The sequence below is a fragment of the Artemia sp. Qi Xiang Cuo genome, chromosome 3, assembly GCF_049724085.1.
Source record: "Artemia sp. Qi Xiang Cuo chromosome 3, ASM4972408v1, whole genome shotgun sequence".
NCBI lineage: Eukaryota > Metazoa > Arthropoda > Branchiopoda > Anostraca > Artemiidae > Artemia > Artemia sp. Qi Xiang Cuo.
In genome coordinates this window covers 17,893,562-17,908,561 of record NC_142796.1, presented here as the reverse complement: position 1 = coordinate 17,908,561, position 15,000 = coordinate 17,893,562, and the positions used below count along the sequence as shown (strand labels likewise).

Sequence of the window (15,000 nt, the reverse complement as noted above, 5' to 3'; positions counted from 1 at the left end):
GAGTGAAAATTTCGTCAACACATCCTCTACCTTTTCTAAAACCGCACTGCTCTTCTCTTAAAACTTTGTCTACGGCATCTCTCAGTCTAAAAAGAATCATATTACTAAGCAATTAGCTACCTACAGAGACCAGACTAATGCCTCGATAATTACCACACTCACTTAGATCACCTTTCTTATAAAGTGGCTTAATTAAGGTTTTCCTAAAATCATTAGGTACTTCCCCTTTTTCAAAAATCATATTCATAATCTTCAGTAACTTATTTCTAACCTCAGAACCACCATATTTGAGAAACTCATTTACTACCCTATCAGCACCTGGAGCCTTATTATTCTTTAATCCTTTTAGTACTGTTGCTAATTCCTCTTCACAAAACAAATCTTCCTTCACATCCAAGGTATCACAAACTTTTTCATTTTCCTCATTATTTTTTCCTGCAACTCTATCTCGGTTAAGCAAGCTCTCAAAATCTTCGGCCCATATCGCTTTAGCTTTTTACTTATCGCTAATTGCCACCCCATTCCTATCTTTAACTGGGACAAGTCCGGATTGACTACTACCTCTCAATTTGTTAACGTGCCAGTACAATATTTTACTATTATGCCGTCTAGCTGCATCTTCTAAATCCTCGGCAATTTTATCCATGGCCTCCACTTCACACCTCCTTAGCTCATATTTCAATGCTTTCTCCACTTTCCTTACATTTCTTTTGTTTTCATGCGATCTATCACTCAGATAATTCTTGTACAAGTCCTTTCTCCTTTCTATTAAACATAAAGCTTTTTCACTAATATTCTTAGCTGCAGTTCTAGATTTCTTCCCTAAGACATCTTCAGTAACTTCACAAATTATTTTTCTAAAATCACTCCAACCATCTTCCACATTATCAAATTTAAAACTCTTAAGTTTAGTATTCAGCTGTTCCTGGGAAGTGTCTCTCAGATTCTGATCCTGGAGTCTACTAACATCATAACTTCCCGGGAGGTAATTACCCTTCCGATATTTCAGCTTTAAATTAACCCTTGAAACTACTAGATGGTGATCTTTACTTTTAACATCAATAACAGCACTCCTATATACCCTAGTATCTCGAACATGCAAACCGACAAAGACAGACACTGGAACAAGCAGGCACCCACCCAGGCACACTGGCTTAGAGAGTGAGAGAGACAAAAACACATAGAAATATAAGGATTCAGATATACATACCGACAAAGACAGGCACTGGGATGAGCAATCACCCGGTCAAATACACAGGCAAAGACAGTGAGAGAGACAAAAAAAAACACATACAAATGTATAGATCTTTACTTTTAACATCAATAACAGCACTCCTATATACCCTAGTATCTCGAACATGCAAACCGACAAAGACAGACACTGGAACAAGCAGGCACCCACCCAGGCACACTGGCTTAGAGAGTGAGAGAGACAAAAACACATAGAAATATAAGGATTCAGATATACATACCGACAAAGACAGGCACTGGGATGAGCAATCACCCGGTCAAATACACAGGCAAAGACAGTGAGAGAGACAAAAAAAAAACACATACAAATGTATAGATTCAGACATACCAATCAACAAAGACATGCATGGGGAGAAGCAAACACACGCTAAGACACATAGGCAAAGAGAGTGAGAGAGACAAAAACAAATACAACTGTATAGATGCAGACATATAAACCGATACAGACAGGCACTGAGATAAGCAAACACCCGGCCAGACACACAGAGAAAGAGAGTGAAAGAGACAAAAAAATACAACTATGTAGATTCAATCATAGAAATCGGCAAAGACAAACACGAGGACAAGCAAACACCTACCCAGACACATAGGCAAAGAGAGTGAGAGAGACAAAAACAAATACAACTATTTTGATTAAAACATACAAACTGACAAACACAGGCACCGAGATGAGCAAACATCAGCCCAGATATACAGACAAAAAGAGTGAGATAGACTAAGCCACATACAAATGTATAGATTCAGACATACAAACCGACAAATACAGGCACTGGGAGAAGCAATTATCCGCCCAGGCCCACTAGTACAATACGAGGTTTTTTTTTGGTCCAGGCACAGAAAAGATTCATATGACCATGGTTACGAAGTGTTTATAGATTTGATGTTCTTTAAAAAGACCGTTGGATAGTCATGGGCATGATGGGTGTTATAAAAATTCATCATCGTTCAACACCCAGGATAAATGGAATCCCTGTTATTTCAAGCAAATTAATGGTCCTGTATCAATTCTATATTCTTGGTCAACCTTCTTAAGACCATAGGCGGGCGTGCCTTGTTTGCCTCTCTTTACAGGCAATCTAATGGTCATATGTCAATTTTAAAGTCTTGGTCAACATGATACCTGAGACTCTAGGCAGGCATGCTTTTTCAAAAACTAACCTGACAAGTATGTGCCCAATAAAAGAGTCATGCATACTCCCGCCATTTACCCGTACAGCCCCAGGCATTTAACATTTGCCTCTCAATTACTTGAACTATCTGTCTTGGCTTTTCTCTGTCTATAATTAGCCATGTCTTGATGCAACCATATGCAACCTACTGCAAAATACTTGATAAATTCAATTCACCAAGGATAAATGGAATGTTCTACGGATCTTGTAACAAAGTTTAACTGATGGTAGCGAACTCTTATTAAAAAGCGACTCGGCCCAATAATGGCTAAAACTAAAAAAAAGGATAATTGATAGCAATTTATACATCAAAAGTATTGGCTCTTTACACTAATTCGAAATAAATAAAATTCTACGAGTTTAATATTACTCGTCAAAAGCAAAGAGCCTGATTTTTGAAAAGGAGGGGGGGGGGAGGAAACACCATTAAAAATTCAAGTGATGTTAATAAAAATCGTCACATCAGATTTAGCATGTCAGAGAACCCTGTTTTAAAAATCTCAAGCTCCTATCTTCATAATGTTGAATTTTGTATTTTTGGCCAAAAGAAAGATTACGGAAGAATGTTTATTTATTTATTTTTTTTTCCCTGAGGTGATCCTATCGAACCATATTCCCAGAACATCGGGAGAGGTCTCATTCAGAAGGCAGTTAAAAATTTTAGTGTCCTTTTCAAGTGACCAAAAATAGTAGTGGTTTTAGGCCTCATAATCTGGGGGGGGGCAAGGCAGTGTAGGACTGTAAAAATATAAATAAAAGAAACTTGATGTCAGATGGCCCAAACCGGGGGGAGGTTGCCCCCCACGTCCTGGGGGGGGCAGACAGTTCGTGGTAAGGAACAGTAAGTAAGGAGCGACTCGGGCTAATTGCAACCGAAACTTTAAAAACGGAAATCTAGTAACAATAGATACATCAAAATCAAAAATTTTTTATACTGATTCCAAATATATAAAACTTATAAAATTTAATATTACCCGGCAAAAGCTACAAGCCTGAGAAAATATGCCTGGTTTTCAAAACAAGGGGGACATACATAAAAAGTCAATGCATCTTAAATAAAAATCACACCCTCAGTTTCAGCGTATCAGAGAACCCTACTGTAGAGGTTTCAAGCCCCCACCTGGAAATTGTGGAATTTTGTATTGTTTTTACCAGAAAAAAAAAATAACGGATACGTGTATTTATTTGTTTTCCCCATGGGTGATTATATCGAATCAATGGCCTTAGAGGGTCAAAAGAGGAGTCATTCGAACGGAAATAAAAATATCTAGTGTCCTTTTTAGGTGATCAAAAACATTGGAGGGCAGCTCGCCCCCATCCCTAACCCATTTCGCCCCCCCCCCCAAGTCATCTGATCAAAATTTTGAGATAGCCATTTTGTTCAGCCTCTTTGAAAGATTACATTAACATGCCTCTGGGGATTGCTTGATCTCCTCCATTCAGCCCCTGGGGAAGGGCTAATAGTTATGAAATTCGTCAACTGTTTGCACAAAAGTAGTCAACAACTGTTTGTCAACAGTAGCATATTTGTTATTGTCAAGTATTTAGGCAGTTTTTGGGGAGTTAGCATCTTCTGTGAGGGGTGGGATTTTTCACGGTGAGAATTTTCCGTTGGGAGGGAAGTTTCTACGGATGAACTTTCAAAGGGAAATTTTACACGGGAAATATGGCTCTGAAGCATGGGCACTCGGAAAAGCGGATGAAGATTTGCTATATGTTTTCCAGAGGAATAGCCTACGGGTTCTTCTGGGTACCCGATTGATTGACCTTATTTCAAACAGTAGGCTGTACGAAAAATGTGGTTCAATCCCGCTTTCTAGGGCTATAATGAGAGAAAGGTTGAGATGGCTAGGGATGAGGACTACGTTCTGCGGATGAGGGATGACAGATTACCTAAGATTGTCCTTTCGGCCAACCGTCTAGGGCTAAACGGAAAGCAGGTCGTTCTTGTCTGGGGTGGGAGGATGTCATAAAGAAAGATTTAAGGAAATTAGAACTTCCTGGTAGGGTGTAAAGAGAGAGACTTTAAACATATTGGGATGGAGGAGGAGCGTGCGTAGCTGTGTTGGCCTCAGGCTGCTTGCTGCTGCGGTGAGTTGTTAGTAGTAGTAGTAGAACTTCCCAAAAATTCTTATACGATTTTTTTTTAATTTTTCATACTTTCTCTTTGACGACTCAGTTTTACATGAGAAGATTTTCCGGGGAAATTGTTCGGTGCAGATTTTCAAAGGGGTTAGGATTGTCTGGGGGATTTTTCAATGGGGATATTTTCTGCGGGAGGAATTCTCAATTAGGGAATTGCCCGCGGGAGAAATTCCCCATTAGAGAGTTTTCTACGGGAAAACTTCTACGTGGGGGAATTTTTGCAGGACAGACTTTCCATTTGGGGGGGGGGGGATATACAAGAAAAAAATTCCACGGAGGAGTGATTTACGGCATGATTTGAAAACAAGCAGAAAATAAAATGAAAAAAGTGTTTTTTTTTTCAAATGAAAGTCGGCGAAGAAGAAATTTCCAGGCGGTGTCCGCCAAAAATTTTTCAGGGGAATTTTTGAAATTTTTCAGAACGAAATTGTCGGGGAAGGGGGTTCTTATGCTGGAGAAACTTTTCATAAAATGGGGGGGGGGCAGATTTTAGCCCATAACTTGAAAAAAGACTTAAAGGAACAGAAATCATTCCGTATATTACGAGGGATACCCCATCCTCAACCCCTTTGCTCTTTAAACTAAAGTTTGACTTTTTGTGCCAATTCTTTAAAATGAATCCTGAAACACAAGGGCCGTTTAATTGGAATGAGATGGTTTTTTTTGGGTGCTAAGAATTTTTAGCGTGACGCATTGAGGTATTGAGGAGGAAGCATACTCATTCACATACGGAAAAATTTCTGTTCGTTTTGTTTTAATGTTGCTCCTTACTTTCAATTGAAAAAGACTTCTTTTTTTTTATTTATTCACTTACTAGAACAAATAAGTATTGCATACTACTGTGTAGGTAAATGTATAGATATTGCAAAATATATATTAGTCAAAAATTTAGTTATATGCTGACATTTTGAACTTAACGTCTCAGCTTAGATATGTTCAATATCAAACTTCGACCCTATGACGCCTTTAGGTATTTTCCTGAATAGAATACGCTGCAAAAAAAAAAAAAAAAAAAAAAAAAAAAAAAAATCTTAAAAATCTTAGGGAGGAGAAAAAAGATTTTGAAAACAGCTCTGTGGCAATAAAAGTGTAACTCTTTCTAAAAGTAGAGTATGTTTTGGGTTGCATTTATTCTTGGTCTTCTAAGGAGAGTGTAGATGCCCAGTCTCCCCATCCTACCCAGTTTTCCCTGTCTATTTTCAGGCAGCTAATTCTTAAAAATCAGTATATTCTTTGCGTTGTTGATTAGTTTTGTTCGTGGTCTATGAAAATAAAAGAAACAAAAATCTAGAAAATTGAGACTACTTGAAAGAGCAAACATTAAAGAAGTACCTGCCAGTAAAAGGTATAAACTCTTTTGCCATTTTCCACGTGAATAGTGTTGTTGAACTTATCAATTTCAAACTGTCGTGGATTTGGGGCTGCCTCAGCTTCATCATCTTCAAAGTCATCTTCGTCAATGTCAAAATCTTGACTTGGCAGCTGTGAGCTGCTAGTCTGACTTCTATCATTTATTGCAGACCTTTGAGGCGAGAGCACAGTTGCACCACCAGCACCAGAAGAGCCAACACTGGTGCCACTAAGAATGAAAATAAAAATACTTTGTATCCCAATTTTTTTTTATATCAAACACTTTTTATTCTTGTGTTGAAGTAAATTATCTGGAATTCTTAGGGACAAAAGTCATACTTTAGTGAAATTTACATTCATTTTAAATTTTAATGCCACTCACTGTTTCCATTTGAAACAAAAATTTGCATTTTTTATTCCATTTATGTTGGTCTTAAATTGTATTTACCAAGTTATTTTAAAAATGGGGGTTACCAACCACTCAGCTACCACCCTTTATAATAAATATTAATTCTTAGATTAAAAGATTTCATGAAAAATTGATCATTAAGCATATTTGCTTTTGAAAGTGACATGTAATTTTTCTAAATGACATGGAACCAAACTCCAATTCTTTAAACTTAAGCTCGATTTTCATCTCAAAATTTTGATATTTTCAAACCAAATGTTTTCATTGAAAAGACCCTCTCCACAAGAAGAAAAGAGCTTTCATCTCTCCAAGCATTCATATAGTAAGCATCATCCTAAATTTGTGAGCGTACATTGATCTTCCAAAAAAAGAGAGGTCAGAGGTTAAACTCACTCATCTGAATATTGGTCATATGGGTAAAAATATACTCTTCGGGCGACAGGTACCCCCCTCTTAAAATAGAATACCCTGGTCTTCCCCTAATAGCTGGTGCTGAACTATGCAATACCCTATAGCCGTTAGTTTTATTAGAAATATGGTGAGTAAAAATGGCTGATTTTTTATGGACGTCATGGGTGTTAAGTGGGGGGAGGATTTTGTGATACGTGCCAATTGGGCCTCAGAAACTGGGAGTCAGCATAAATATCGTTTCAATAGTGCTAATGTCATTGGCTGTCTCAGCATTTTTGCTCAATAGCACTGTGAACCTACTTAGACGAAAAATATTCTTTTGTGGGGCAAATTGCCAGAAACTGACACTTTGATATGGGGACATATCTATTGTTAGTTAGAAAGGGCACTGGATCTTTACTATTTTACTAGAATGAGCCTTTTTTTTATATTCTATGAACGCTGTTCCTTACTATTACCCCTCATAAAAAAATAAGCATGTATGATCATCGATCATGGAAAATTTTTAAATCTTGTAGTTTTGTAGATAGGAATTTACAAGATGACGAATAAGCCAGAATAGCTAAAGTAAAAGACATGGAAACAATGTCGGAGGTAATCATAAACGAAAATAAAGCACAATGACATCGTGGCTAGAAGGTATGCGAGAACGAGGGCTACAAAGAATTTTAAATGAAATCGCAAAGGAAAATAATGAACGACGAAATCTGCGGCTGGGAGACGAATTTAGATTACGATCGAGTGACCGATCGCGTTATTTTAGCGCCCTAAAACGAGAAGTAAGTAAAATTAATGCTGATATTTCCAATCACAACCCAGGAGAATACAAATCCTATGAAAGCTATAATTCCGTGAAGTATAAGTAGGAAAAATGAACTAAATTAATGTCGGAATTTTGTAATTCAATTGATATTGCTGATTTGCCACCCTATGACTTAATACTAAGAATAACGCGATAATTATGCTAATGTATACAAAGGGTATGTACAATGGAACATGCCTAGTTGCTACTGACTTATATAACAATGTAAATAAAGCAAAACTGATTACTGGGGAAAAGCTGGAAATTTTTTTTTGGTTTCTCTGGCGTCTTGAAAATTATAAAATATAATCAATGAATCCAAACAGCCAAAGCAAAAGGCAAGGAGAAAATGGGAATGGTGAACAGAAATAAAGCAAGACAAAATCTGTGGTTAGAAGACATGCAACAAAGAGCATCATAACAAACCACAAATGAAAATGATGAAAAAAGAAATCTGTGGTTAGAAGATAAATGATAACAAGAATAAAATCAAATCACAAACGAAGATGACGTGCAGTAAAATCTGTTATTAGAACACATGCGACAACGAGCACGTTCAATCAGAGAAGCATTTACAAAGTAATCAAAACTACATTGAAATGAAGAAACCCGTTATTTTAGGAGCATCACAACGAACCCCAAATGAAAAAGATGGACAACAAAATCAGCGGTTACAAGATAAGTGATAGTGAGCACAACTAACACACAACAAAAATCTGCGGTAAAAACATAACCAACAGTGAGAATCACAACGAATTGCAAACAAAAGCGATGCACTACAAATTCCGCAATTAGAGGACGTATGACACGAGGACGTAACGAGAGGACGTAACGAGCATGATCAATTAATCAGGAAGCATTAGCAAAGTATTTGCAAAATATTCGGAGTATTTGTGTATAATTAATTGTTTTATATTTCACTGCTCTATAGAAAATTAAAACCCGTTTTTATTGTTTAAAATTTTTTTTTTTTTTTTAAATGGAAAAGCAGTGTGGTCTAAGAAATTATTTACATTAACAAAGTAATCAAATTTACAACGGAATGAAGGAACGCGTTACGTTAGCGCCGCTCAAAAAGAAGTAAGTACAATTAATGCTAAGATTGTTGATCACCTCCCTTGAGAAGAAAAATCCTATAAAAGTTTTGATTCTGTGAAGGGTAAAAATAAATGAGGAATTAAATTCATGCCAAAATTTCTTAAATCAATGGAAATTGATGGTTTGCTACCTCATAACTTAAATCCCAAGAATAACACAAAAATAATGATAATGCTTAATTTAAAATTCAAATATAATATAAGCTTACCCTGTGCCGAATGCCAGGAACCGAGCGAGCTTCGGTCTCCTTGAATTAATCTAGGCTGCTTATATCCTTAGGAAGATTATCCTTAGGGACGAACTGTCCACCATTTGGCCCCCCGTAAACAGAAAACTTGTGGCTCAATTTAAATAGGTTGACCGTTTTCAATCTTCACTTGATAATATTTTAGCATTTTTTGGGCTAAAATTTTGGTCTGAGCCGTAAAATAGCTGATAATGCCACTTTACTGTGGTGCGGCCTCTTTTATTACTAAAAAAGCCTAAGACTTCATTTCTTGTCCTAACGAGTCTTCTCCCAATATTATAGGATGATTGGTTCGACGCAATCACCCATGAAAAAGAAAGAGTAAAAGAAAACACGCATGCGTCACTATTCTTCTCGGTTCAAAAAGTAAAACACGAATTTTTGAAAACAAAAATTTTTAATCTAAAGCGCTGAATTAGACAGTGTAATTTTCTTCAAGACCACCATCCCCCTTTTCTGAGGGGTTTTGCCCATTTTTCTCAAACGAGGGAAAACCATTCAAACAAACATATTAGCATGGTATAAAGAATACATTATCATTCCGAAATATCTGCACTCAAGGGAGGTAGGACGGAATGTAAGGAAGCCAATACCTCCAAAGATTAGTCAGGAAATCTTCGATATTCGAGGAAGGAAATTGCACCCTATTTTAGCTAATGCTACTGATCTACTTTTGCTCTTTGTAAAGAAAATTTGAATGTAAGAACCAGCTAATACTTTGGCTTTCTCTCGACACAGTTTTGGCGCTTATTTTCTCAAGATTATTTCGAACCTAATAAATACGCTAAAGCAATCTTAGGGTTCTTTTTCTCTTGGTGACAACAATTAAGGTCAAATTCCTGCTCACGGATAAACAAGAATTCTTTGGGTCAATCTCCTCCTCCAAATTCCTCATTTCTGGAGAGACAGATTGTTTTTTAACCTTCTGCGCGAAATTTTAAACCAGTAAAAAGAAGAAAAAGTTGAATTCAACTTGATTGGTTGTTTTGTATTAAAATTTAAGCCACTAAAAAAAGGAGAAGTTTGAGTCACGAGGTTTTTTTTATAAGTAGGCCCTCTGTTTCCCTGTTGTCTATTTATACATGTTGTAAAAGATGAGTCAGTATTTGATTTCATAGTTATCTTTAAGGGGATACGGTTCCTTAAAGAGTACCCCTATCTTCTCCACCATGAAGTTTTTTTGGTTTAATGCGGCTAAAGTATTTAGAATTACGTATGTGGTTTTGCCTTAACTTATAGAGCTTGGATAATAGATCTGTGTAAATGACATAAATTAAAAGGCGATAACTACTTTCCCGAAAATCTTAGAAAGACCATTCAACTTCCCTCGTTTTGTGTTGGAGAGAGAGAGAGAGAGAGAGAGAGAGAGAGAGAGAGAGAGAGAGAGAGAGAGAGTGAGAGAGAGAGAGAGAGAGGGATAGAGAGAGATAGATAGATAGAGAGAGAGAAAGAGACAGAGAGAGAGAGAGAGAGAGAGAGAGAGGGAGGGAGAGAGAGAGAGAGAGAGAGAGAGAGAGAGAGAGAGAGAGGGAGAGAGAGAGAGAGAGAGAGAGAGAGAGAGAGAGAGAGAGAGAGCGAGAGAGAGAGAGATTCAGTTGTAAGGACACTTGCATCATCTGAGGGTATAAATTTTGTTTTTTCAATTCAACAGAGCAGAGTTTTCTTTTCAAAGTTTATGATAAAGTAGTCCCTAAAACTGTTTTAGCACACCCGCTCGGAAAACGCTAAAAATTAACTCAAAGGAATTATCATTCCAGTAATTTGGCTACTTTAGGAGTTTCTTGCAGTATTGACAAACTCGTCGACTAAGGGAAGTACATTTCCCTGTCATTTTAGTCAAATTTTACTGTTGAAACAAAAATCCTTGACAGCTTTCGACGAAAGCTAGTTCCCTAGGAGAACTTGATAATGGACTCTCTTTGTGTTTGAGACGGTCAGTCAACACTGAGACCCGCAAAATGGTTTTAAAGCATCGTATGGCCTTAAAATCATTACCCTAGAAAGATGATTGCACAGCTGTACACCGTGGCTTGAAGCTGTAAATATTTAAATTGAATAAACGTGAACGTACAATCAAATTAGCAAAAGTTTCTTTTTGTTTGTTTTTCACGTTTCGTTTATTTAGAAATGACTACGGCTACATAGAAAAGTATTTTGAATAAACCATTAAAAGATTTTTTTTTTTTTTCAAACTTCGGCTTACAACAAAGAGAAACAGAGAGTTAACTAAAAAAAATGGTTCAGTTCTTTTTACTGGCTTAAAATTTCATACCATTCGTATCTTCAGAAATAAGGAATGGTGTTATCGGATAATGGAAGTAGGCTACTTCACAAAAATAAACCAATGAGATTAAAGCACTCTGTTTGATACCAAAGAATAGCCCAACAGTCTCTCTTTTTTCTCTTTGGTTGGAACTTATAAGCATAATTAGAAACACTAGACTGGGGGCAATTAAGGTACTGCATCAAACACAACACGTGCAATTTTATTCTTAAGGTGGTTCTTTTTTTCCGCTGACAGTAAGCCAATTAAATACTAAATTTTATCTACCTATACTAAAAAACCACAAACCACTGTTGGATGGAAGGCGAATCAACCTCAAGACGAAACTCAGGATCTACTCAGCATGCATACGTTCAGTTTTGTTATTTGGATTGGGAGCCCGGCCCCTGTAAGGTGGAAAATCAGTGTCAACTTGACATATTTAACTAAAAACAAATTCTGGCCATGCAGCATAAGGCTGTCACAAAGGATTATTAGCCAACAGCTGAGGAAAAAAGCAGACAAAAACTCGACGTTTACACCAAGATCAGGAAAGTACGCGTCACGTGGATAGGGCCCGCAATGAGATGCCTGGCAGAGACCCTAAAACGCCAAGTACTCCCCCTTTCTTCGTGTAGTAAAAAAATCAGGTGGCCAGACTAAATATTGGCATAAAATCGTCAGAAAGGGAATCGAACGGCTTGAGGGATTCTGGAAGCATGATCACAAGTGGAACACAGTGTGAATGGCCATACTCAGAAGACAGAACCTCGGCCATACTCAGAAGACAGAAGTAGAGAGGGGTCAGGAGGTCCGGAACGAACACCAAATATGGGCATAGAATACGGAACGAACTCCTTATATGGGCATAGCCTCCCTAGGGAGAAAGATTGCGTAATCGGTCAATGACCTCTTTTTCCAAGGTCGATTTATTTGATGTTTCTATGTGTAATAGCTCCGGGGCGAAGGTTGCACATGCGCATTGAATTCTAACGGGAAACAATGTTATTGATCTGGGACTCGAGGGGGAAGTGAATTTCCGAGAACTTGTTTGCGTAATCAAAGTGTGTCAACAACAACAACATCGACCTTGACATTCGCTGAGAGCGTGCACTTACAACAACATCGACCTTGGAACACCTGTGCAGTCGACCTCAATTCACCTATCATGAATCAATAATTCCCCTTAGAAACAACAAATTAATTCCCCATTTCTTGACAGATCAATCAATCAATGACATCATCTGTCAGACTTTAAAAATTTTCGACTAGAAACATTTCTCCAGGAATAGATCCAAGTCATTAATGTCTTTGCCTCGGGAACAGTTCTACTGGTCGAACTCCAAAGGATATTAATAACCAAAGGCCTTGGAAAACAATTCGCCAAAGAAACATCTTAGCGATGAATTGTTTTAGCGCGGGAATCAGGTTTCTTATTAATTTGAAATGCGTTAGCGCAGAGATGCCAATAACAAAGGAACACGCTGAATTTACGTTTAGGGATTATTTGGGCGAAACCGTTTTAGACAGGTTATGGAACTATTTCGGCGAAACAGATAGAGACATTTTAAAAGAAGATTTTTGAAGAGATTTTGGAAGAGGTTTTGAGTGTGGTCGTTATAATACACAAGTTTCATTTGAACAGTGTTGTGAGGTCCTCTAACCCAACCCCAAAGGGTTCCAATCCTCCTACCCCAACCCCGAAGGAAGCCCCCGGTCCTCAAAAGCCCCCCCAAGCTCCCAAAGACCCTCCACCGGTCCCCAAATGACCCCCAGGCCCCCAACTGTCCCCCCGGACCCTCAATGGCCCGCCAAGCTCCCAAAGGGCCACCGACGCCCCCAAAGGCCCACCCAGACCCCCAAAGAGCATCCCCGGGCCCCCCAAAGGCCCATCGAGCTCCCAAAGGACCAACGGGGTCCCAAAGGCCCTCCACCGGCCCCCAACTGCCCCTCCGGACCCCCAAAGGCCCTCCCCTGGTCCTCAAAGGTCCCCCGGGCTCCCAAAGGACCCAAGGGGTCCCAAAGGCCCTCCACCGGGCCCCACCTGCCCCAACGGCCCTCCCCTGGTCCGCACAGGTCCCCCGGGCTCCCAAAGGACCAACGGGGTCCCAAAGGCCCTACCTTGCCCCAAAGGCCCCCCAGGCACCCAAAGGCCCTCCCTGTGCCCCCAAGGCCCCCCCCGACCCCCCAAGGCCCTCCCCCGGCCCCCCCAAAGGCCCATCGAGCTCCAAAGGACCAACGGGGTCCCAAAGGCCCTCCACCGGTCCCCAAATGTCCCCAAGCTCCCAACTGGCCCCCCGGACCCCCAAAGGCCCTCCCCCGCCCCCCAAAGGTCCACCAGGCTCCCAAAGGACCAATCAGTCCTCAAGTGCCCCCCAGACCCCCAAATGCCCTCCCTGTGCCCCCAAAGGCCCTCCACCGGTCTCCAAATGTCTCCCAGGCATCCAAAGGCCCACCCGGCACCCCCAACGGCCACCCAGACCCCCCAAATCCCAATCCCGACCCCCAACCCCCTACACCGGTCCCCAAATGTCCCCCCCGCAACCCAAAGACCACCAACCCTCAAGGGACCCACAGACCCACAAAGGCTCTCCCCCAGCACCCGTCTTTCGTTGATGTGTGTTGTCTGAAACCTATGATTTGGGATGTGTAGTTTGCTACTTCAGGCTTTCTGAGCTAAGGTTTCATAGTATTTCATAGGTGAATGTTGTCTGAAACCAATAGTTTGGGATGAGTAGTTTGCTATTTCAGGCATTTATGAGCTAGGTTTCTTAGCCTTTCGTTGATGTGTGTTGAGTGAAACTTATGATTTGGGATATGTAGTTTGTTATTTTTGACTTTTTCTGAGTTGGATTTATTAGTATTTCATAGGTGTGTGGTGTCTGAAACCTATGATTTGGGATGTGTAGTTTGATATTTTCGACTTTTCTGAGCTGGATTTCTTAGACTTTCATATGTATGAGTTGTCAGAAAATTATTATTTGGGATGTATAGTTTGATATTTAAGTCTTTTCTGAGCTAAGTTTTTCTAGTATTTCGTAGGTGAATGATGTCTGAAACCAATAGTCTGGGATGAATAGTTTGCTATTTTTGACTTTTCTGAGCTAGGTTTCTTAGTCTTTCGTTGGTATGTGTTGACTAAAACCGATGATTTGGGATATGTAGTTTGCTATTTTTGACTTTTCTGAGCTGGATTTCTTAGCCATTCGTAGGTGTGTGTTGACTGAAACTTATGATTTGGGATGGTTAATTTGCTACTTTTGACTTTTCGGAGCTGGATTTCTTAGCCTTTCATAGGTGTTTGTTGTCTGAAACCTATAGTTTGGGATGACTAGTTTGCTATTTTTGACTTTTCTGAGCTAGGTTTCTTAGCCGTTCATAGGTGAGTGTTGTCTGAAACCTATGATTTGGGATATATAATTTGCTATATCCGACTTTTTATAAACGGATTTCTTAGTCTTTCGCAGGTGTGTTGTGTCTGAAACCAATGATTTGGAGTGTGTGGATTGCTATTTTTTTTACTTTTCCGAGCTGGATTTCTTAGCCATTCGTAGGTGTGTGTTGACTGAAACCTATGATTTGGGATGGTTAATTTGCTATTTTTGACTTTTCTGAGCTAGATTTCCTAGCCTATCATATGTGTGCCCTTTCAGAAAATTATGATTTGGGAGGTATAGTTTGCTTTTTTGACTTTTCATAGCTAGGATTCTTAGTCACTCATAGGTTTTTTTTGTCTGAAACTTCGAGTTTGGGATGAATAGTTGGCTATTTCAGACTTTTCTGAGCTAAGGTTTCTTAGTATTTCGTAGGTGAATGCTGTCTGAAACTTATGATTTGGGATATGTAAATTACTAT

The 15,000-nt window shown here is 39.2% G+C and overlaps 2 protein-coding genes across 2 annotated transcripts in view; one reads left to right on the top strand and one right to left on the bottom strand.

The window, feature by feature from the left end:
* LOC148953822 (uncharacterized) overlaps positions 1-15,000 on the bottom strand; it is a 129,438-nt gene that overhangs the window by 50,056 nt on the left and 64,382 nt on the right. Inside the window, exon 4 of the mRNA XM_089086832.1 lies at positions 5,898-6,144. Within this exon, the coding sequence (XP_088942958.1) occupies positions 5,898-6,144 (247 nt within the window). The remainder of the gene's footprint in view (positions 1-5,897; positions 6,145-15,000) is intronic.
* The window catches only part of LOC148953823 (uncharacterized), a 140,058-nt gene that overhangs the window by 64,106 nt on the left and 60,952 nt on the right, over positions 1-15,000 (top strand). The gene's annotated exons all lie outside the window — the stretch shown is intronic.